We start from the raw sequence: 25,703 nt of genomic DNA, 5'->3' as shown, positions 1-25,703 counted from the left end.
ATGGAGGTAGGCAGTTTACGGATATGATGGATGAAAGAGGCTGGTATATACTAAACGGTAGAACAATGGGTGACTGGGAAGGCGAATTTACTTATGTAGGTGCGAGAGGGAGTTCGGTAATCGACTATATTATTGTAAACGAATACATACATGACAAAGTTTTAGAATTTAAGGTAGACGACAGGGTGGACTCGGATCACTTACCCTTGGCAATGGAGATGGAGGGGACCGGAAGACGCAGAATATGCAAGTTGCAGAAGAAGGAGAAGAAGAGGACGAGGAACAAAACATCGTGAGGAAAATAATAAATTGGGACAAGGAAGCGAGGAGACTATATAACGAGAGAACGACAAAGCTAGGGAGCGTGGAGTGGCAAAAGTCATGGTCGGTAGAGGAGAAATGGAGAAGAATAAAAGAGCTCATACATAGTGCACTGATTTATAAGGAGGTTAAAAAGTCGAAGAGGAAAGAAATAGGTCATAAGGATTGGTGGAACAGGAGCTGCACGAGGAAAAAAAGGGAGGTAAAAGGAAGTACAGGAAATGGAAAAAGGGGAAAGGTAGAAGAGAAGACTTTATAGAAGGAAGGAGAGGCTTTAAGGAGTTGCTAGAGAGGAGAAGGAAAGACAAAAGAGCTGAAGAAGAGGAGGAGTTGAAAAATTTGAGGAATAAAAAGAGATTTGGAGGTTTATAAACAGACGAAAAAAGAAGAAGGAGTGGACGGAGAACAATATTCAAGGAGAAGAGTGGAGAAAGCATTTTATGAAGTTATTGGGAGGCACGGAGAAGGAGATAACAATGAAGGAGAATGGAAATACGAGGTGAGAAACACGAAAGAAATGAGCAAGAAGAGGAGAGAGAGTTAGAAGAAGGGGAGGTAGCGGATGCAGTAAAGAGGATGAAATTAGGTAAAGCAGCTGGAATAGACGGAATTCCGATGGAGGTTTTGAGGTTTTGTGGTTCAGCGGTGAGGGGTTGTCTGGTAGACTTAATAAAGCAGATATGGAAGGAAGGAACTATTCCATCGGAGTGGAAAATGAGCATAGTGGTACCGCTGTATAAGAGAGGAGATAAAGAGAAGGCAGGAAACTACAGAGGAATTTCACTGCTGTGCTCAGCATATAAGGTGTATGCCGAAATTCTGAGGAATAGATTGGAGGAAGTTATAGAAGCTAAAGGAATGCTACCTGAAAGTCAGGCGGGCTTCAGAAAGGGAAGATCTACTATGGACAACATCTTTATTCTGAACCACATTGTACAGAGGGAGGAAGAAAAGGAACGTGGAGATGACAAGGTGTTTGCTCTTTTTATCGACCTGAAAGCGGCTTTCGACAAGGTAGAGAGGGGAAAATTATGGGAGGTACTGAAACAAAAAGGCGTTGACAGCAGCTTGTTAAACAGGATTAAAGGGCTATACGAAGAAACGGAGACATCAGTCAGGACAAGCAAGGGGATTACGAGAAACTTCATCACGAAGAAAGGTGTGAGGCAGGGCTGTGTTCTGAGTCCAGACCGGTTCAGTCTTTATATTGCGGATTTGGACGAAGCGTTAGATAAGCGAAATATAGGTGGCATTGTATTGGGCATGTATAGGGTATGGTCGTTAGCTTACGCCGACGACATGGTTCTACTGGCTAAGAATAAAGAAGCACTGGATGATATAATGGATACACTGAAAAGATTTTTGAAGGATAGGAAGTTAGATCTAAGTACAGAAAAAACAAAGGTTATGATTTTTAATAGTGGTGGGAAGTTAGGTAGAAGAAATTGGAAGTGGGGTAAGGAAAGAATAGAGGAGGTGAAGAATTTTAAGTATCTGGGGTTTACGTTTAACAGGAAAGGAAATTACACGGATCATATTAAAGAAATGGGCAGGAAAGGAAGATTAGCAGCAAATAAGGTGTGGGGTCTCGGTGAAAGGATTTGTAAAGATGATTTTAAGAGGAGACGGACATTATTTAATTATCTGGTTAAAAGTGTTATGGAATATGGGGTGAAAGTATGGGGGTGGATGGAGAAAAGTGAATTAGAAAAGATCTGGCTGGACTACATCAGATGGATTTTTAGAATGGAATTTTGTACGCCGCGGTATATGATCTTGAGAGAGTTGGGTCTAAAAAAATTAAAAATTGAATGGGGATTAAGAGCCATGAGGTATAAAAAGAGGAGTAGAGAAAGTAGTACGAATAGGCTAGTGGTTGCATGTTGGGAAGAAAAAGATAAAGTGGAGTATAATTCGGGGAACGGGAAGATAGATCTATTCAGTAGCGAAAGGGAAAGTTATTTTAATAATTTGGGGTGGGGTCTTGAAGCGATAAGAACTGCAAGGGGAGAGGGTATTGACATGTTCAGTGTAATAAGAGAAAGAGAACAGGATATACAAGAACAAACTATTGACAGTAAGGTTAGAAATGCGCGGTACAATATAAGATATAAGGAGCTGGGTATAACGTGTAATAAACCTAGATAGGGTGTACAACTTAATTCGGTCCGTTTTTTTGCTTGAAAAACGCATTTATTTGAACGATAAAATGAATTAATACCTTATTCAAAGTACTGTCCATCGCTAGCCACTACTTTTTCCCATCTTTCTGGCAATTTATGGATTCCGTCGCGGAAGAAGCGTTCATCTTTTGAAGCCAAGAATGAATCGAGCCAATTTTTGATACCCTGTTCTGAAATGAAGCGTATTCCAGTCAAAGCGTTCTGCATCGATCGAAACAAATGGTAGTCGGAAGGGGCAAGGTCTGGGCTATAAGGCGGGTGAGCCAGAACTTCCCATCCGATATTTTCCAAATAGTTTTTAACCGGAACAGCAACATGAGGCCGAGCGTTGTCATGGTGAAAGATTATGGATTCGTGTCTGGTCACATATTCTGGACGTTTTTCGGCTATAGCTCGCTTTAAACGGATCAATTGTTGCCTGTAGAAGTCTCCCGTGATAATTTGACCAGGTTTTAGCAGCTCATAGTGGATCACACCCTTCTGATCCCACCAAATACAGAGCATTACCTTGGCACCATGGATATTCGGCTTCGGCGTTGATGTTCCCGGTTGGCCGGGCTTTACATACAGTTTTTTTAATTTCGGGTTGTCGTAGTGAATCCATTTTTCGTCCCCGGTAATGATTCGATGCAGTCTTCTTTTTGTACCGTTCAAGCAACATTTCGGACATGCAAAATCGTCGTTCGATATCTCTCGGTTTCAATTTATATGGGACTCAATTTCCTTGCTTTTGGATGTATCCCGCGGCTTTGAGTCGTTTCGAAATAGCTTGTTGAGTAACTTTCAATGTTTTTGCGAGCTCTTCTTGCGTTTGACACGAATCTTGATCGAGTAATGTTTTTAATTCTTTATCTTCAAACTTTTTCGGTTGACCCGAACGCTCTTTGTCTTCAACACTAAAATCACCACTTTTAAATCGTCGAAACCATTCTCTGCAAGATTTATCCGATGGTGCAGATTCACCATACACTTCCACAAGCATTCGATGCGCTTCAGCTGCACTTTTCTTCGAATTGAAACAGAAAATCAAAACTTCCCGCAAATGGTGCTTATTTGGAACGAAACTCGACATTTTCAACGCAGTAAAAATTAAACTTGTTGTGCAAAACTCAAAGGCTTGTAAACAATATTTGATTGACAGATGTTGACACTTCACGATACAGCAAAAATCAGCTCTCGCCGTCAACCATTTATAGCACCTAGAGCCATCTTTTGAAAACGGACCGAACTAAGTTGTACACCCAATAGTATTAAATGTAAATATGGACAAGCCAATGTCGGGTGATGGTATAAGAGCGTTGATAAGATTGAGGTGCGGTAATATGGAGGAAGCAAATAAATATTGGTTGGAGGAGGATGTAAGAAGTTGTGGATTTTGTAAGTTGGGTAGGGATAATTTGGAACATTATGTAGGTGAATGCACGGTGATTGGCGACTGGTTTGTAAATTTAGGTAAGAGCTATAAGGAAAGACTAGATACACTTTTTAACGATGAATTAGGAATAGAAAAAGGGAGGATACTAAAAAGGCTTTGGAAAGAGAAAGAGAGGAAGCGGAAACAGGTTAGAACATAAGCGAATAAAGTCTGTTAATAGCCGAGGTTTGTAGTTTTATATGGTGTGGATGGATGAGTGTTTAAGGTCTATTTGTAAACCAAGTTTCTTTTCTTGGCTTTTTTTAAGCTTGAAAATAAATATATATCTATCTATTAACATTAAATAAATGTTTTGTTAACATTAAATATACGTTTTTTTTTAATTGAAAAAATAATTTATTAATATTAAATATATGATTTATTAACATTTTAAAAAATGTTTTTTTTTACAGTAAATATACATCTTTTTGTAGCATACAATTAAGAAACTTAGGCAAACAATCAGATTCTAATAAAATATCCTTCACGTGATGCAACATTTGGTAGAAGTCATGAATAGCTTATTGTTAGTGGTATTAGATAACAATCTGCACTTCAATATGTCTTTCAATGAGAGGTATAAACTCTACTAATGCCATATAACTCCAAATATAAAAATACTGTAGACGACTGGTTAAGAATACCAGGAACCGAACTGACTACATTATAAATCCAAGTGTGTTATTTCTACACGCATAAACGTTTAAAAATGACACATTTGACTGAAGCTCGTTTTACATGTTTTGTTGCGTGTTAAATTAACACGTTTAATTGTATTAATACATTCAACCGTGTTAAATGACGTCATTTAAAACGGCAAAAAATGTGTAAGAAGAGCTTCAGTTAAAATAACACACTTGGATTTGCTGTGTATTAGTTAATTCTTAAAAAAGAGCTATTAATATCAGTTTATCTAGGACTAAATATTAGAACGAGAAAAAGTGTAATAATATATTTCGAATATGTCAAATATTTACTCCTTGCACTTTCAACTTATAAGTAGAGTGCATATGTCAGAACACAAAATCTGTACGAACAATCAATTCGAATAAACTTAAAAATAATTTAGACTATTTAATTTAGAAATTACATCAACTGACCAAAACCCATGGTCGAAATTAATAATGTCTCGATGATTGATCCGAAAAAAGTTCTGTGTGAATCCGACAAACCAAGTTGGCTCACAGTTTTTCAATGTTCATATCAAAAAAGACGTTATATATATTGCCAGTTAGGTTGATTTAAATTACTTTAATTGTTAAAAATAATGTTTTAAAAATTTATTTTTACACATGGTGAAATCATGTCATATATGTTATATAATCTCATATTTTATATTTCACAAAAGGCTCCGTTTGAGCATATTTTATTATAATTATTGTTTATTAATGAAATACTGTTTATTAATGACATATCAACAATAGGCTTAATTTATAATGTTAATAGAAACATTTTATGTTTTTTGTCACTCGACCTTTTGCAGGATAAACTTACCTAGCTACTGACCTATTAAAGGTATCCAAAAACTGTAAAGGACTTTTTGATTCAGTTTTTTATATGGAATATGCGATTTTTTTATTACATTAATCGAACTCTGTATAGTATTATAGTCATAAAATAGTATTTTAGTCAAGATATATAATCAAGAAAAACAAAACTTGTGATATATAGTGTAATATATAGTAAAAAAAAAACTAAAAGAAAATAGATATCCCCCGTGGCCCTCGGCGGGGGAACAGGTGGAGCGTGGAAAGGGAGGAAAAGAGTATCGGAAAAAGGTGATATAGGGGAGAGGGAAGGTGGAGGAAGCAAGGTAGGCGTGAAGGAAGCCGAAAGGAGGTGAAGTAAATGGAGACGAGGTGGAAAATATAGCTGGACGGCGGAAATCTGTTGGAGATGAGGAGGCCCGAGAGAGAAGTTAAGTTGACGGTGAGCTTTGGCGACGGAGGAGATGGCACACGAGGCGAGAGCGGCAGAAGGAACTAAGGCGGATACGCAACACGCGTCTTCGCAACGTGTGTCGACGGATAAGCGGCGAGATTGAGAGATCGAAGGAAGGGATCGATAGAGCGAGGTGAACATGTAAGAAACGCACGTGGTGGTGGTGGTAGTAGAGCGGGCGAACTGTGAGACGGAGAGAACGGTAGTAGAAAGGTAAGCGGTGATTATTGAAAGAATCGTTTGCGGAAGGATCAAAGGTAAAGGTAGAGGTGAAAGAGATAAGCGTGATAGGTCAGAGAGAAAGAGAGGGGGCGGGAGATAAAGCAGAGTAAGGGAGAGGAAAGTAATTACATGTGCATGTTACAGATAACCAAAGAAAGATGGAAGGGAAGGGAAGATAATAATAGAGAAGAAGGCGGTGGAAAAGATAGTGGAAGAAAAAGTATGGAAGATGATAAAGGAAGTTAAGGGGTAACGCCACTCTAGAGTCCCAAAAAAAGCCAATTTTTGATAATTTTTTTCAGACATAATCATAAATGAAAATCGGTTTAATTCTATTTATTATCTATATATTAAAGTATAAAAAAAATTTTTTATTAATTTTTTATTGACAAAATGGCGGCGCCAGAGCCATTGATCCAAAGTGCCGTTTTGCGAAAGTCGTCCAACGGGCGGAATCAAAGCTCCTATAATTTCTGAGCTGAAACAAAAATTTAAAGATTTTTGAAAAATATATAAGATTTTCAATAGAAGTACACATAGGAATTGCGAAATATCATTTTTTGTAAGAATGGTGCATGTTGGAAAAAAATGTTTCATTTTTCGCTGAAAAATTTCGCACAAAATTGTTTATAAAAAAAGTTTTGTTCAACTTATCGCAAAATCCATCTGTACTTCTATAGAATATCTTATATATTTTTCAAAAATTTTTGAATTTTTGTTCCAGCTCAGAAATTATAGAAGCTTCGATTCCGCCCGTTAGACGACTTGGCACTTTGGATCAATAACTCTGGCGCCGCCATTTTGTCAATAAAAAATTAATAAAATTTTTTTTTATACTTTAATATATAGATAATAAATAGAATTAAACCGATTTTCATTTATGATTATTGTATTTCTGAAAAAAATTATCAAAAATTGGCATTTTTTGGGACTCTAGAGTGGCGTTACCCCTTAAAGAGGAATGTAAAAGAAGAGAGGAGGAGATGAAGGAGGAGGTAGAGAGATTGAAAAGAAAGGTGGACAGGATGGAACAGAGCGGGGGCAAAAGGAAGAGGAATGATAGTGAAGAGAGTAAGGGTAAGACTGGTAAGAGGAAATGGTGGGCGGAGGAGTTTGAAAAGAGCGACAACGAGAAGAGAAGGAAGAATGTGATAATAAGGATTGAGAAAGAGAGATGGGGAGGAGAAGAATCAAATTGGGAGAAGGTGAAGGAACTGTCTACGGATGGATTAAAGGTGAAAGTGGAGGTAAAAGAGGTAAGTGTGATAGGACAGAGAGGAGAATGGATGACGATGTTAGTAAGGATGGGGAGCGAGGAGGATAAGTGGAAGGTTTTGGAGGCAAGGAGAAAGGAAGGGAGTAGATTGAGGGTGAAAATGGACGAGGATAAATCTGTGGAGACGAGGGTAAGAGAAAGAGAGGAGAAAGAAAGGAGAAAAGAAAGGAGAGAGGAGGAAGGCGGGAGATGGAAGAGGACTGAGGAGGACGAGATTACGAAAAAGATGGAGGAGAGTTTGTTGATGGAGTCGGACGAGGAGGAGGATGATAGGAAAAAAAGTAAGTAAGGACAGTGAAAGAAGGAAGGAAGGCGCCGAACGCAAGGTGGGGGAGAGCCGGACAAAAGCGAAGAGGTCCGCCAGGAAGGAAGGAGGCAGAGAGATGTGGAAATATGATGTTAGGTCGCTTGGGTCATGGGTATAATAAATGTATAATTGGGTCGCGAGTATATATGTAAAGGGTTGGGTACGTCCCTGGAAAACGCCATATGAAATGTATGTGATTAATGACTGAATGTATAATTGTAAAGGTTTTTAGAAACGTTTTTCCTGAAAAAAACGCCTTTTCAACCCCGGAAGGGGAGTGAAATAAAGATGATTGATTGATTGAACTAAAAGAAAATAAAATATTTTGTATTTGAATATTGTCTTTTATGAATAAAGATTATAATATTTTTAAAATAAATTTTAGAAGCATTATTTTTATATTTAGCATAAATATTTATTTGATACTTTTTAACAATATTTACTATCACTTACAGTTATTATTTCTATAATTATTTATAACAAATTAAAAACATATTTGATAATATTGATGATAATTATTTACAATTTATTTTCAAATATTTATTATAATCTTTTAGATACTTTCATTTTTCGGACATTAATATATTTACAAAATATTTAGCGTATATATTTTTAAAATATTTTAATCTTTTTTATAAATATTTAAAAAATTTTTTAAAAATATTTTGTGCTGTCTGGGAAGATGTCATTAACCAACTTAAGATGTCATTAACCAATCACGTATTAGCATCTTAAAACATTACTTAAGACAGTCTTGAAATAAGAACTTACTATGAACAAGTTTGGTAAATGGACAGCAACAGATATAAGGCCATCGCATTCACTTCAAGCTATTTGGACCGAAAATGGTGACGACAATCGCTCAGCTAATCAGCCAAAAAATATAATGTTTGATTTTTAGGTAAATGTTAATGTTAATGTTTAAAAGTTTAGGCTGTTTAAAAGTTAGGTTAAGTTAAGTAAAACCATACATACTCACTGAGGCAAAAATGGCGATTATGCGACGCTGACGCCGCGTCCATTTACCGACCTTGACTATAGATATACCAGACACATATGTGCGACACCGGATATGCCTTCGCTTTGTGGTGTGCGTTGGCAGCATGTGGAGGAGATGCGCTGGGCCTGTATTCCGTTCCTACCTACCGATAACTGTCGGTTCGATAAGCGTCGTTGCGCAGGTTTTTCGTATCGTGTAGAAGCTGCGCCGACACCGTTAACGGCACTGAAGACGAACAGAATATGGCCCCTGGGCATGCGCTAGCAGCGCATCCCCTCCACATGCTGCCAACGCACACCAAAGCGAAGGCACATCCGTGTGCTGTCGAGCGTCCCGAATGTTTCTAAGTTTAACCGTACGCGGACAATATACATATATATATATATATTTTTTTTTTTTTGTGACGTGACGGTTCGCCGCGTGTGGCAGCGCCCCGCCGCCGTCACAAGGCATGGGTTCGCGCCCTCGGACGAGCCAGGAGAGCGACCGCGAAATCTCCAGGGGACCTACCGAAACTAGAATGCGTATGATTTATTCATTTCACTTTGTTTTATTTTGTATAAAAATGTGGCACCTCGCCGAGGCACCGCGCTTCGGGATCAGGATTGCGGAAGCCGGCGACAAGAACGAGACCCACGGCGAGGGACGGAGCGGCGCAAGGATGCCGCGAGACCCGGTGAGGAGTCCGACCGCGGGGCACGATGCGGACACGCACAGCGCAGCTGATCGGCGAGAGACCGACCAGGGCCGTGATAAGGCCTTTCTCCCCCGAGGAGGCGAGAGCTACCTCCAAACCAACCCCGGGACATCTAAGCGGACCTGGGACGCCTGGCCAGCGTTCCCTCGGTACGCGAGGAGACGTCCGGACGAGGGGAATTGCGCCCGAACACGCTAAACATCGGATGGAAAAGTCTACGGTACCAAAGACGCCTGGGGGCGCAAAGGACCCCCGCAGGATACCTGCGACAGCGCGCGCGTGATCCGCGACGCGCTTAGCCCCGATTGGTCGCGACACAGCGCCTGATTACCTCAGATAAGAGCGCGCTTTCAATTCCACATCGAGCGGATCATCGCTCGATCTCTCCTGGTTCGCCCGCCGACTTGAGTAGACGTCTCGCAATACAATTCGGTCGAGAAAGTTCATTATCGAGCATCCGGATTCAGAGTTAATGGATCATCCCCGGCGCCTGTGACGACGCTTCGGATTCACCCGGGAATCAGCGGGACCGGTGAGGTTGCCCTCCACAGTAATTGGTGTGTAAACAGCCACGGTGAAGCCGCGAGTGCCGCGTTTCTCCCGCCCCGACCTGCCGTCCTCGGATATCGTGTACGCGTAGCGGTTTTCGGGTTGGCATTGGTGCAAATTGTCGGACGCGACGTACGCCGGACGCGGCGGAAACGTATTGGTGTTGGCGGTCGGTGGCGGACACGCGAGGAGCCTCGCAACGACATATCCGTGCGCTGCTAGGATCGGCCTTCTGGGGATCGTGACCGCGGTGTCGCGAGATCGTAGATATCACGACATCCGGTCGTGGATAGAATTCGCGTATTTGAACCGTTCGCGTGGTAACGAGCGTCAGCAATCTGCTCTCGGGGTTCGCGTCGGCGTTCTTTTATCGCGCGTCGCCGGAGAGTGGCCCTGCGGGGTACCTGCTTGCGTGCTGCGTAGAGACCAGCGCTGTGTCGTCATTCGCGATTTGTGCGAAACGATTATTGGTCATCGCGTAAATATACAATTGTTGTCTTCGTCTTTGTGTTATTCGTGATAAGGGTGTCGCGAGGGATTTCAAAATCGCGTCGACGTTACCTGCAAACATCGCGAGCGACCGACCAACGCCCTTAGTGCGTCGCATTTCTTGCGAGCGAGATCAGGCGCGCCCGGTAGGGCGCTGCCCGGTAAATTCTGAGAATATTCGTTGATTCCCTTCTCGCGATACAAATTAGTTACTTTGCGTCATTAGTGATAAGTTAGATTTAAGTTGTTTCCGCGATAAATCGGTTCGTCAACCACTCTTTCATAGCGGTATATTGCCGTCATTTCGGCTCCGGACATCGCCTAAATTCAAGTTTTCTTTTCGGCGTATTATTCACTTGTAATTTGGTTTTGATTTCATCCGGCCTGTTATTTTTCCGTGTGATCTATCATTCAACGACAATTTATGATTCTTTTCCGTGAATTCTCTGCTTGCCCGAATAACCAGACTTGTTTATTCTTCATTATTCAAAATTTACTACGCTGATTACTTACTTTTATTTTAATAAACGAAACCTATTGTTCATTGAATATCTAGCGATTTGTGTGGAATTATTTTGTGTCCGTTCAACGAATCCGCGCCGCCTTGCCTCTACCCTGCCCCTCTGCCGTTAGATCGAGCTGGCTGGCCCCTCGTGCGACAGGCTTTGGTTCTCGCGACTTCGCGTTAAAGTTATCGAGAATTTAGTGGACGCGAGGGCATCGCGTCTGGCGCCCATCGGATTTAATTGAGAGCTGCCTGACTCGCGCGAGGGATTATCCCGAGAGGCCTATCATCCGACTCTCTTAGCGTTCCTTTGCTCCGGCCGAAAAAGCCGTGACAATATATTATCCGCGAAAATTCAAATTTATAATAGATTTATTTTGATTTTCATAGGTCTTCGAAGCGGCTTAGGACACTGAAATTATTAATATCATTTAAATGATAAATAAATGACAATTATGTTCAACAAAAATCAGATTACGAATACATACGTTTTTATATATATGAAAAAGACATATACTATATTATACATATAATAAATTAGAAAGAAAGTGACTTATAATTAATATAATAAAAGAATAAGATACAAAATAAATATAGAATAAATGTAAAATAAATACTAAATAAATGTTAACAAAATTCAATAACAGCAAATGTGATATAAATATAAAATAATTTTTCTACATCATAATTATACAGGGTCTTCCGAAATTTGAGGGTAATAAGATTGCAGCATGAAGGTTCGTACAAAATTCGTACAAAATTAAGTAATAAAAGTGCATGCCATTTTTTTCATAAAATAGTTTCTTAAGTATAAAGGTTTAAAGTATAACCAATCGTAAGCATTGGATAAAAAGTCATCTGTTTATGTGTCGTGCGTGTGTCGTATTAGATGTCGCTGTATGTCGCGCATACTACCGCACGATCATACTTTTTAACCAATGCGTACGATTGGTTATACCTTAAACCTTTTATATTTAAAAAACTATACTTTATGGAAAAAATGGCATGCACTTTTATTATTTAATTTTTCACGAACTTTTATGCTGCAATCTTATTACCCTCGAACTTCGGGACACCCTGTATAGATGACTATAATAAATACACAATAAGAGCAAACTTGATATAATTAAAAAAATGTTAAATATAATACCGGATCCGATTTTGCGCTAATCACAGATAGATTAAGTCTAAATAAATGTTAAATAAATGTTTTTTAAATCATTTTGCTTCCTCATAGAGGAAGCTTTATTTTCGTAAATTCGTATATGAACCTTTGATTGCGTATAAAGTTGGCTCTAATCAACCAAATTTAAAAAAATTATATATAAAATAGGGGTAGAAGAAACCGAAGAAAAGATTGTTTTTTGAGTTTTTGATGTCAATATGTTTAGAGTGTTTTAAAACGTCGAAAAATCGCTATTTTAAAAAATGTCGGTATGTGTGTATGTATGTATGTGTGTATGTATGTATGTATGTGCCAAATTTACCGAAATTTCTATAACTCCAGAACTAATCAACCAAATCTTAACGAATTATATATAAAATAGGGGTAGAAAAGACTGAAGAATATAATAGAATTAATAAAAAAGTTAATAATAAAGGGGTTACCGATTTTTGTTAAAAAAAAATAATCAAGTTTACCGAAATTTCTATAACTCCAGAACTAATCATCCAAATCTTAACGAATTATATATGAAATAGGGGTAAAAAAGATTGAAGAATATAATAGAATTAATAAAAATTGCTAATAATAAAGGGGTTACCGATTTTTGTTTTAAAAAACAGTCAAACTTACCAAAATTTCTATAACTCAAGAACTGATTAACCAAATTTTAAAGAATTATATATGAAATAGGGGTAAAAAAAACTGAAGAATATAATAGAATTAATAAAAATTGCTAATAATGAAGGGGTTACCGATTTTTATCTAAAAGAATCTACATGATTGCCCTAATATCCGCAAATTTTGAGGTATCGAGCTTAATTTTTTTTTATGTATAGAGTATCATTAAAGGTAGGTTGGTGTTGAATTTGGCAATGATCGGTAAAGGGGTTACCGATTTTTGCCTAAAAAGTGTACAAGTTATACATGTAATCTTATATATAGAACGTATCATTAAAGGAAGGTTGTTTTGAATTTCGCGAAGATTGGTGAAAGGGTTACCGATTTCTGCCTAAAAAATATATAGGGTAGACCGAGGCGAATTGGATTACTAATTAGCACGATAAAATAGCTCGTTTGAAAAAAAAAACACTAACGAAAACTGTCTTAAAACTTATATTGATCCGATTCGCCTCGGTCTACCCTAAGTTATTTGATGGATAGAGTATCATTAAAGGAAGATTGTTAGTAAATTTGGCGAGGATCGTTGAAGGGATTACCGATTTCTGCTTAAAAAGTGTATAAGATGTACATGTAATTTTATATAGAGTATTATTAAAATAAGTTGTTTTGAATTTTTCGAGAATCGGTGAGAGGGTTACCGATTTCTGCTTTTTAATGATACTCTATATAAAATTACATGTATAACTAATACATGTAACTTTTAACCCCTTCGTTGGCATTGACGCAATAGTGCGTCAAATTAATCCGTGCCCTGTGTGGCATTGACGTAAAAGTGCGTCAACCTTTTTTTTCCTATTTAACTTGCTCCGATTTGGCATCCAAGTCTTATACGGAGGTTTTTGGGGTCGCTGATTACGAATCTGAATTCAAAATTTGCAAATTCAAAATGGCGGATCCAAAATGGCGGATGAAAATGCAAAAAATTACTTGATTGGGATGAAATTTGCCACTCGGGGGTTTTTGGGGTCGCTGATTACGAATCTAAATTCAAAATTTGCAAATTCAAAATGGCGGATCCAAAATGGCGGATAAAAATGCAAAAAATTACTTGATTGGGATGAAATTTGCCACTCGGGGGTTTTTGGGGTCGCTGATTACGAATCTGAATTCAAAATTTGCAAATTCAAAATGGCGGATCCAAAATGGCGGATAAAAATGCAAAAAATTACTTGATTGGGATGAAATTTGCCACTCGGGGGTTTTTGGGGTCGCTGATTACGAAGCTGAACTTAAAATGAAGGAATTAAAAATGGCGAATCCAATAACATGGAGCGAAATACAAAAAATAGGTGGAAATGTATAAAGCTTGGTACTCAATGTTGTTTTAAATGATTTAAGAATTCCAGTTTTGAGATTTCTCAAAGTTTGAAAACATTTTAATTACGAGAATTTACGAAGCTTGTGCACACTCCGGGGTCGTGAATACATTTACCAGCTAATGCAGGGGGTTACAAAAAGTATTGTTACCAATTTTTTAAAATTAATATCGACACTTACTAGTGTGAGAAATATTTTTACTTCATATAGACTGCTATTAGATCCTCAAACTGAATTTGCAAATTTTGTGTTCAGACTCATAATCAGGGACCTAAACAACCTATGAGTACCGAGTTTTATCTAAATCAATCTGTATTATTTGTATTTTTATTCGCCATATTGGTTCGTCATTTTGAATTTCTGAATTTTGAGTTCAGATTTGTAATCAGCAACCTAAATAACCCATAAGTACCAAGATTTATCCAAATCAAGCCGTTTTTTGTATTTTCGTCCGCTATATTGGATCCGCCAGTTTGAATTTCTGAATTTTGAGTTCAGATTCGTAATCAGCAACCTAAATAACCCATAAGTACCAAGATTTATCCAAATCAAGCCGTTTTTTGTATTTTCGTCCGCCATATTGGATCCGCCATTTTGAATTTTCGAATTTTAAGTTCAGATTCGTAATCAGCGCCCTCAAAAACCCCAGGGTACAAAGGACCCCGCACAAAAACCTATGGAAATGTGTTCTCGGCGAATTTGTCTCAAACTTTGGGAAAATGCTGTTCATGTCATCCTGATCAAAATTTCTCATGGCAACAACTCTCTTTAAAGCAGTATTTTAGCTCCAGGAGACTTCAAAGATAGATATTTTATCACGCGATCACCGATGATTTCACCCATTCAGCTTTCAGAATAATGATTGTGTGCGTGCGCGTGTGCGTGCGCGTGTGCGTGCGTGCGTGTGTGTGTGTGTGTGTGTGTGTGTGTGTGTGTGTGTGTGTGTGTGTGTGTGTGCGTGTGCGTGCGTGTGCGTGCGTGTGCGTGTGCGCTTGTGCGCGTGTGCGCGTGTGCGCGTGCGTGTGTGTATCGCATAACCCGCACACGCACGCACACACACACACACACACACACACGCGCGCGCGCGCGCACACACGCACACGCGCGCACACACACACACACACACACACACACGCACGAACACACGCACACGCGCACGCACACGCACACGCACACAATCATTATTCTGAAAGCTGAATGGGTGAAATCATCGGTGATCGCGTGATAAAATATCTATCTTTGAGGTCTCCTGGAGCTAAAATACTGCTTTAAGGAGAGTTGTTGCCATGAAAAATTTTAATCAGGATGACATGAACAACATTTTCCCAAAGTTTGAGACAAATTCGCCGAGAACTCATTTCCATAGGTTTTTGTGCGGGGTCCTTTTCAGGATAAAAAATTTTCCTGCTATTTTGGGCACTTTTTGTCGCATTCTCTCTGCCAACGAAGGGGTTAAGGCCCTCGATACCCAGGTCAGCCATCTTGAATTGAGAGATGAAATATGGACAATTCTTACGGAAGATCTCAAATAAGAAGGAGTCACCGTACGATTGAATATAAGCGCTCAAATGAAAGATGAAATCATATTGTATGTTTACCTGCTCATTAATTTGCTGGTCCTAATATAGAAAGTGTAGTAACAATGCAATGAAAAATTGACAGCTGATGCGGTCGGCGTAGCACTGTTCTGGAAAATGGTTTATGGCACTTTATTGGATTATTATTTGAGGCAATGGACAGCACATTGACATAACCAACAAACTGAAGCTCAATAATACACAATTTTTAGTACGATTAATGAGTTATTTTACCAATGAGATCTTCCGCAAGACAATTGTCCACTGTTTTCCGCCGCGAGCCACTCGAGAGAGTCGAGAGTCGACTGGTGGGGCACACGCACACAAGAGAAAGAACGTATCTGAGGGCACAGGTACGTGCTTTCTCTTGTGTGCGTTTCCCCCACCAGCCGACTCTCGAGTGACTCGCGGCCACATCGCGGCGCTCTGTATCAAGCTACGAAGCTTCCTCCAGTAGGTGTCGTGCCACTCGACCGCTGTATTTTCCGTGACTATCGAGGGGCCTTAAGCAAAAATCGGTAACTCCTTCACCGATCCTCGCCAAATTCAATACCTTTCTTAAATGACATTGTAAGAGACGTCTTAAAAGAGACGTCTCTATGACTTGTTAGAAATACGTCTGTATGACGTCATAAGAAAAACGTCTTTCAGGGGAAACCACTTTAAAAAAAAACGCGTCAACAATAGTACCTCATGGGTGACGAGAAAATCTATTGTCGTGATTTTACAAACGTCGGTTAACTTTAAACCTTAGTTTACTTACTATTCATCTCTTTCTAAGGGGGACAGTTAGAACATTTCAAGTCTCAATAATTGAGACTTCAGAAAATGATGTTTTAGGATAATAAAAGTGTGCAAGTAGAAACTTGCACATTGCTTCCTCATAGTTTTTTAGTGTGCAAGTAGAAACCTTCGCTCACAAAGCTTCCTCTATGAGGAAGCCAAAACAAATAAATACTAATAATTATACATCGAATAAAATAAAAGCTTCCTCATAGAGGAGCTTTGTGAGCGAAGGTTTCTACTTGCACACTTAAAACTATGAGGAAGCAATGTGCAAGTTTTTTTCTAATGAATTATTAATGTAAAATAAATATTAAATTAATATTAAATAAATGTTAAATAAATGTTTTTTTAAATCATTATTTAACATTTGTAATTAACGTAAAATAAATATTAAATTAATGTTTAATAAATGTTAAATAAATGTTTCTTCAAATCATTACTGCAAAGGAATAATTAACGTTACGTAAATATTAAATAAACGTTAAATAAACATTAAATAAATATTTTCTCTAAATCATTAGTTCAAACAAATAATTTTAATGTAAAATAAATATTTAATAAATGTTAAAAAAATATTTTTTTTACAACGAATTGTACAATGTATAATTAATGAAAAATAAATATTAAAAAAACATTTTAAAAATATCATCTACTACTTGGGTAATAGTCTAATAGGTACGTATGATTTTGGCCCTGAAGAAGGAAATCGTCCACCATTCTTAAAAATAGAAAAATTGAAGAGGTTTAGTCTAGGTCTTTCTGCTTCAGAAACAATAACATTTGTTATTCATTTCGGTCTTATCATTGGACATAAAGTCCCTGAGAACAATAATTTTTGGGATTTATACATATGGTTACACAAGATTGTAACTATATTACTTACACTGTTTTTTACTTCACAATGCATAGAATATTTAGATGCGCTAGTTACTGAGCATCATGAACTTTATTTAGACTTATTTAAAGATACATTGAAACCAAAACACCATTTCCTCCTTCATTATGCGCGCGTTATGAAGTCAGTAGGTCCGTTAATAAATATTTGGTGCATGCGATACAAAGCAAAACACAGACAATCAAAGATTGCTGCTCATATTTCTTCTTGAAGACGAAATTTACCATTAACCATAGCGATAAAACATCAGTTAAAACTGTGTTATAGACTTTTTTAAAACATTGATCTAAAAAAACATATATCTTTTGGAAAGGAGCTTTCAATGCAGCAAATATTAAAGCTTTCTAATTATTGTAACATTAAAGTTTTTTTTACCATGCACAACATTTCATACAGTAACATGTATTTATTGTATTTATTACAAGCCAGGTTTTATTTTAAATACTTTGCGAAGAAATATTTCCATTTTTTGGACAAATTGAATTGATATTTGCTGACAAAGATAAAAATATATTTTTTATTGTGCAGTGTATGGATACTATTCGATTTTGCAGTCATGTACAATGTTATGAAGTAAAGTATTTAAACAAGTGGAAATGTTTAGCAGACAACAATTTATGTAATATTTTACCGTCACATATTAAGTCATTAACTCCCGACATTTTATATGTAATTTTGAAAGAATAAATCACATAATAAAGAATAAAACGTTATGTTACATTTTATTTGTCACAAAATTATATTTAAAAATAAAACATTATTGTATGCATGTATTCAATACGTTGCAATATTTGTATATATTAATTATTGCATGTTATATGAAACCTGCTACTTTTTTATTTTAATAGACTCGTTTTATATATAATACACGCATATCTATTATAATAAAAACTAGCTAAGTTATATTCATGTAATATACAATAATTAATATGCATGTACAAATATTGTAATAGGTTTTACATATATATGAAGACTATTACAATATTTGTACATACATAATAATTATTGCACATTATTACACATATATATATATATATATATATATATATATATATATATATATATATATATATGTATATATATATACATATATATATATATATGTATATATATGTATATATATATATGTGCATATTTTGTTCTATTAAATAAACTTCTTTGTTTACATTTTACACAAAGAAGTTTATTTAATAGAACAAAATATGTACTCTATTTTAACAAAAAATTTTGTTTGAATATATTATTCTCATGTAATGTTTTATTCCGGTAACAAAATATTCAATTTTTCACCACAAAGAATTATTGTACATCAACCAGTCCAAACAGTCAACAAAATAATATCGGCGTGGTAACCAACGGTTTGTTTGATCACATATCAACAAATAATTTTTACGTCAGTAACAAAATTTTGGTTGTTTCAACAAAACATTTCTCTCAGTGCACCGCATAAAATAACTCCGTATGCGTCCGCATATAGCGCTTGTAAAGTCCGCGTTTAATTTCTTGTATTTCGCCTGCGTTAAACACTGTCCGTAGAAAAAGCCGCGTAAAGGCCGTGGCACATAGAAAAACTTAAGCAGTAAAACTGAAGCAGTAAGCAAATCAGCCAATCACAGTCAAGAACTTAAGGCACGACCCTAAGCGGTAGCGAATCCATACCGTTGATTTCCTTACTGCTTAAGTTTTACTGCTTAAGTTTTTCTATGTGCCACGGCCCTAACTTGTAAATACCCCGCGTACCGTCACAATTATCGCCGCTAATCCGTCCCGCCACGATCCCGCGTTACCTGCGAATGCGCCCGCGTAACTCACACTTGTAATTCCGGCGACTGCGGCGTAAATATCTGTATAAAGTCCGCACAACCATAATATGTAATAGCGAGCGCCGCGGCCGGCGCCTGTCCGCTGGATTATACTGCGTTATTAAGCAATCCGCTGTATTAATTCTGATTAATTAATAAATCTTAATTGTGTAAATTAAAATCTGGTTACTGCCTCTGGGGCCTTCCGATCGAACCCCTGGTCCGGCGAGCTAGTCCGCGTTCGATAACTTTAAAAACGGCAGGTCGTTATAACCTTATTTTGACTTTTGAACACTGATAGCGTCTAAACGGTTCATTATTGTATCTTGCCTATTGTGACTCTTGATCATCATCACATAAACTATATTTATTTCCAAAGTTTCAGCCAATTTTACCAAAATCTAATTTCCATAAGAGTTGTGCAAGGTCCTTTACTAATGAAACAATCTAACTCACGTACTGCATTTATTATTAAAAAATCGGCAAAAAGTTTCATTAAGTACCTTTTTATATTTTATGTACTTGCATAATTAATTTTATAGTTAAATAATTAAATATGTTATACATTGTTATAGGTCATGACACACCACTCATTCGATTATCCAGATTTTAATGCCGAAATTCAATTAGTAAGATTAAACAGTCAACATTTTGTAAGCATCGATCCCGCGGAAATGTATTCAAAACCCGAAGTAAAGGATTTGACAATTTCTACGCGGAAATGCATATTTAGCGATGAGGCTGACAAAGTGTTATATGCAAATGTCAAAGAGAGAAATTTAACTTTCATTGAATACTCATATCACAATTGCCTTGCAGAATGTCGGGCTAGCATCACAAGAGCAAAATGTGGTTGCATCCCATATTACTTTCCACAAAACAGTAAGTAAGCAAATTATGTAAATGCAGGAATAGATAATTATTGTTCGATAACTATATTGCTCGCGTAGAAAAAAATAATTTTTTATTAGATATAAATTTCGTCTAATTTTGGGATAAATTGAAAACTTTATTAAAAAAGAACTAAAAGAGTTAAAATCGAAATATTTTCCAGTTTTATCGATAATCTGAATGTTATTTTTCGAGTAGTTTGCGAATAAAGATATCAAAGCATTTTCGGACATCGTCAATTGTCTTGAAGTGTGTATCTGTCAAATGAAGTAGCGACAGACTTCTATATACTATTAGACCGCTTCTATATAGAGGAGACCAGGGCAAACTCGACATGATTTTTTCAAAAAAGGCAATTTTCAACAATTTATTAAAATTTTCAATTGTAGGGAAGACCGGGGCTAGAAGTTCCGATCTTAAAACAACATAAAAAATTACTAGGAAACAATGTAGTTATACTTTTCATATCGACTTATTCATTGTTAAAATTATTCTAGTTTAAGGTTTTAAAGTTATTTGTTTTATATTATTATAGGTTTCTCGTAGAAAGTCATTTATTTGTGACAGGTCGGAGAGGAACTTCTTGCCTCGTTGTGGGGTAAGTTGTTACCACATTGGGGTAAGTTGTTACTAAGAAAAAAATTATTGCCTTTTAAAAAATATTCTACTTTTGAATTGAATAAAGCAAAAGAATTGTTTTCATAGGTAAATTTTATTAAGGCAGTGTTTAATACACATGTATTTTCTTTAAAAATTCTAAAGTATAACAAAATAATCTTAATAATCTTAACCCTTAAATGCCACACCTCTCAAGAATCTCGTAAATGACACATGGGGTCTAAAAGACCCCAGCATGAAAAATGTCTCTTTACTTATTGATTTTTTGATATTTAGTTATGAAAATTATTTTCAATGTTGTTCAAGGCTTAGAAAAGAGAATAAAATGCTTATATTGTTAAAATTTCAATTTCAACATAGTATAAAAAATTAAGATCGCCAACAGTTAAAATGTTGGCTCCAAAATCAAAAAAATAAAAAATAATAAATAAATAAATATGAGCTCCATATTTGGCGGGAACATTTGAAAATATATCATTCTAAAGGGTCTGGGGTCCGCTGGACCCCGGGTGGCATTTAAGGGTTAATAATCTTCAACTATTAAGAAGTCAACAATCATAAACATTATCTTTGAGATAGATCACATCTATAACAATAACCCATCAATCTGCTTTATATTAAATCTTTGTACTTCGTGAGACCAGTTTCTTTAATAACAGATTCAGCAGCTTTATGCATGAGTTCGACGAAAGTGGTGCCCCTTTCAGGGCCACTTTGACCAAGCACCGATTAACTTAATCATTGATTAGTCCATTGGAAATGACCAATCGCATTTGCTCACGAAGCAGATTGACAAATGCGATTGGTCATTTCCAATGGACTAATCAATGATTAAGTTAATCGGAGCTTGGTCGAAGTGGCCCTCAGTCTTTCTTTTGTAAGTTCGCATCCTAAAACAAAGTAAGAATTGATATAGACGAGCATCACATTTAAGATGGGGTAACAACATGCCTCAAGTAACGGTAACAACTAACCCTAATTGACACATGTATCAACTTGATAACATTTTCTATTTATTTATTGAAGTAGGTAAATAAACGCTGCTACGTAATGCTGGTAGATAGTATTCAAACCATAAACACGTTCCATTTAATATCAATAACATTAAATAATCAAAATAAACTAAAAAATAACAATCGGAAAATATTTACTTACTTGGTGCGCGACTAACTCTTTGCTTATAAGTAACGGCCCGTTGGCAAGGACGCTACTAAAATGGCCGACGCGGTGGCGATCGGCGAACGCATCGAAATATGCTTCAAGCATATCGCTTCCTCTTTTTATCTTAGTGTTAAGACCATTGGAACAACTTACCCCGGAACATTTAACCCCGAGCTCCCCTACACATTTAAAGAGTGTTCCTTCAGGTACAAAATTGCTTAAGAAAGTTTTGCTGTACGTCGCTTTGTTTTGCCCCCAGGAAAGGAAAAGTAACGCAATAACAAATTTTTAAATTGAAAAATGCCGGGGCAAACTTGACACTGCCTGATTGACACAATTTGATATGGAACTTATTTTTTATCGTCTAAAAATAAAAATACTTTGTTTATCGTGTATTTAGAAAGTACAAAAATTCGGAATAAAATAAAATCATTGGAAATAATGAGAAAAAAATTGTTGAACTTTCAATTATTTTCATCTAAATTCATGTTTGAAAAATAATTAATGCAGATAAACTCGTGATCGGACGTGCGCACACATTTGTCATGAGCTATACGGCTGCATGACAAGATCGTTTATTATTAGGAGCCGACGAAACGGCGTTGTGTCGACTTTGCCTCGGATGTCGTTTTTCACTTTTGTCACCCCAAAAACATAAAAATTTTGAAAATATGCAAAAATAATTATCGGATTCGTCTAAAGCATTAATTTCCCATCAAAATCACTTACCTGTAAATTCGCAAGAGTAAAGCTCGATGAATGAGTAGAAATTTTCGAGAGATCAGAAAAATTACTTTTTACCATCGAAAATGCTTATGTCGCACTAGAAATTACACTGTAACTCAGAATATCACCAACAATATCAAATTCCGTTGATAACACTGGCACATAAAGACGCATTTACAGTAAGAAAGGCAAGTTTTTACGATAGATTTAAATTGACAAAAAGCTTAGTGCCAAGTTTGCCCCGGTGTCGAGTTTCATTGCCCCGGTCTCCCCTACTACTAGATTTCCGTAGCCAGAACTGAAGCACCATTTTCTGGGAGGCATTTTATATCTATACTCGCCACGGTGTTTCATTGGCATGTTAGGCGCAAACACTTCTTCTCACGAGAACGATTCTTTTCAAATACAGTCAGCCAATATTACACACGGACAAACACACAATAAAGTTTACCTCTCGAAAAATGAATGCCACTATCCCCACCACGTTAAAATTTTGCATCACTTTTTAGCAGGCCGATCGGCCGAAGATAGTGGTCTAGTGATATATAGAAGTCTGTGTAGCGATCTAAACAAGTGATAATCTGAAGGATTACACTATTTATATGTCTGGTGAATAAAGCCAGCGACACACGGCTTTTTATGCTGGATTACTTGCGTACGCCTGTACTGGCAATCTTGCTGTCTGCTAGACTGGAAATCGTATGTCTGCTAGTCACGCTGCTGACTGATCTGCTGGATTTCCGTGATAGAACAGGTGATATTTTTCTTACATGGTCTTATACTGGCTCATTGCGAGAGTCAATCAAGACAGCCTCAGGTTAGGGCTAGGTTATGTGAAAGAATAAGTTAGCCAGTACGATTTAGTACAAGTCAGTACTAAATACGAAAGCCTGTATCGTCTGAAGCCAAGCCAGCTACACGGTCAGCAGCACTGCCAGCAATGCTGCCCATACAGTAGCAAACACTCAAATCCAGCAGATAAAATAGCATCGTGTGCCACTGGCTTAAGTCACGTGAGAAACAACTTTCCAGTCCAAAAAGAAAATAATATCTTTTGTCGTCTTTTGCTGACAATAAGTAAATTGTTATAGAGTAAAATAATCTTATGTGCGCTTAGATCACAAAATGGCCTCTTTGCTCGATTTTATCGCTCAAATCAAAATGAATTAGGGGAGACCGGGGCTAAACCGCCAGTTTTTTTTCGGTGCCGATTTTTAACAAGAAAATAAATAATTTTAGTTAAATGTGGTATACCACTGTAAAGAGTGAACCTTTAGCTACAAAATTTATATAGGAAATTTTTATCTATGTTGCTTTGTTTAACCGGTATAGAGCAAAAACGACAACGGTGGAAAAATTGAAATCTCAAAAATGCCGGGGTTGAACCGCCACCCCCCCGGGGCTAATCCGCCACACTGCATTTTCAATACATATACGTACATCTAATCCTGAAAAATGATAGGATACATTTTAATAATTGTTTTTTAAGAAAAAAATATAAAAATTTATTTAAAACTTTTATGCAAAACATTATTAAAAAATAATTGTTTTACCTATTCCATAAAACAATTTAGGCACGTGAATACAGAGGTTAACCAAATCGTAAACTCCCCAACGGCACGTCACATTGTCAACGCGGTCAACCACGGGGAATACGCGTGACGGCGTTCCGGTGCCATAGGATCAGCGCGGACCCTCGAGCAACCTAACCAAGCCGCGTTTCTCGCGGGGGAGCGATAAATAGCGACAGGGGGGTTAGAAAAGCTCGCGGTGGAGCGCGACCATTTTACCGATTCGACGGCGTCCTCGCGCCGATTCCTCGACGCGCCGACGACGACGACGACGACGGCCATGACCACCACGACGACGACGGCCACGACCACCACGACGACGACGGCCACGACCACCACGACGACAACGGCCACGACCACCACGACGACGACGACGACGACGATGACCACGACGACGACGACGACGACGACGACGACGACGACGATGACCACCACCGACACCACCACCACTACAACGGCGGCGACAATGACGCCGAGACGATGTGGCGAACGCTGGACGATGCGGTCGCACGCGCGACTGTCACTGACACAACGACCAACAACGACGATTTACCGCGGCCGGGAGTCGGGACGATCTACAGCGCGCGCGGCATGTCAACTCTCGCGCGGAAATCGCGGGATCTCAGAGCCGTGCCGTGCCTCGCCGTACCTCGCCGACGTGCCGTGGGCGTGAGCGATCTCGAAAACAACGGTCCGCCATCTTTTTGGTCGGCCAAAACACCCGTTTTGCGACGATACGTGCGTACCATTTCCCTCCTACACAAACTGACGCACGTGCAAGGGAAGACAGAATCACGCTCGAGGGAAACCTAACCTGAAATCGCCGTGAGCTGAAGTCGTGCGCCCGGCGCGCCACAGTGACGAGACTGGCGGACCAGCCCCGGGTGCTTACTGGCGGATAAGCCCCAAACATAAGTTTCAGGTTTGATCGCCCACGAAATATTAGACATCAACGATAATGAAAAAACTATACTGGATTCGTGTTCAGCATGCATTACTCTTTATAATCACGTACCTCGAGATTTGGAGAGCAAACATTATTGCAGATATTACAATATTTCCACGCGCAGAAAATTTCACTTTCACCTTCCGAAAACACGTTTGCCCTCGTAAAAATCATAACACGGCAGGTAACCTGCCGAAACTCCGTTGGTCACATGGGTACCATAAGCAGCGTTTACAATGTTAATAGCGAGTTCGCACAATATACAGGTTCCGAGATATTTGATTTGGCGGTTCAACCCCGTTGGCGGTTTAGCCCCGGTCTCCCCTACTATTCGTAACGCTCAGTAGTTATTGTTTCTCTTGGCTTATAATATATTACTTCTTTCATTTCCCAAATGCACAGCAAATGTCTTCTTAAAGTGGATTTACAGTCGATGTTGAATGGCTAGGTATACATAATCTTTAACGTTTAAGATTATCATAGAGTATCCACATTTTATCACTCGTGTTAATTTAAAACAAAAATCTTTTTTTAACCGATATTTATTAGTAAAACTAGTGCCGTATCATATTTTTGTCCTCTTTAATCAGTTTATACGGCTCTCACTTTTTTCTTTCTTTTCTATTTTATGTAAATCCTGCCACGCAGAATGGCTTTTTAAGT

The 25,703-nt window shown here is 37.8% G+C and overlaps 1 protein-coding gene across 1 annotated transcript in view; it reads left to right on the top strand.

Annotated features, from left to right (window-relative positions):
- LOC139777660 (sodium channel protein Nach-like) overlaps window positions 1-25,703 on the top strand; it is a 197,930-nt gene that overhangs the window by 122,618 nt on the left and 49,609 nt on the right. Inside the window, exon 7 of the mRNA XM_071715222.1 lies at window positions 19,703-20,009. Coding sequence (XP_071571323.1) covers window positions 19,703-20,009 — 307 coding nt within the window. The remainder of the gene's footprint in view (window positions 1-19,702; window positions 20,010-25,703) is intronic.

This window comes from Temnothorax nylanderi, unplaced genomic scaffold (assembly GCF_030848795.1).
Source record: "Temnothorax nylanderi isolate EJ_2023f unplaced genomic scaffold, tnyl_v1.0 TNYL_tig0157_pilon, whole genome shotgun sequence".
In the NCBI taxonomy this organism is placed as follows: domain Eukaryota; kingdom Metazoa; phylum Arthropoda; class Insecta; order Hymenoptera; family Formicidae; genus Temnothorax; species Temnothorax nylanderi.
The sequence above is the reverse complement of the archived record's forward strand: the minus strand, read 5'-3'. Positions and strand labels throughout refer to the sequence as shown.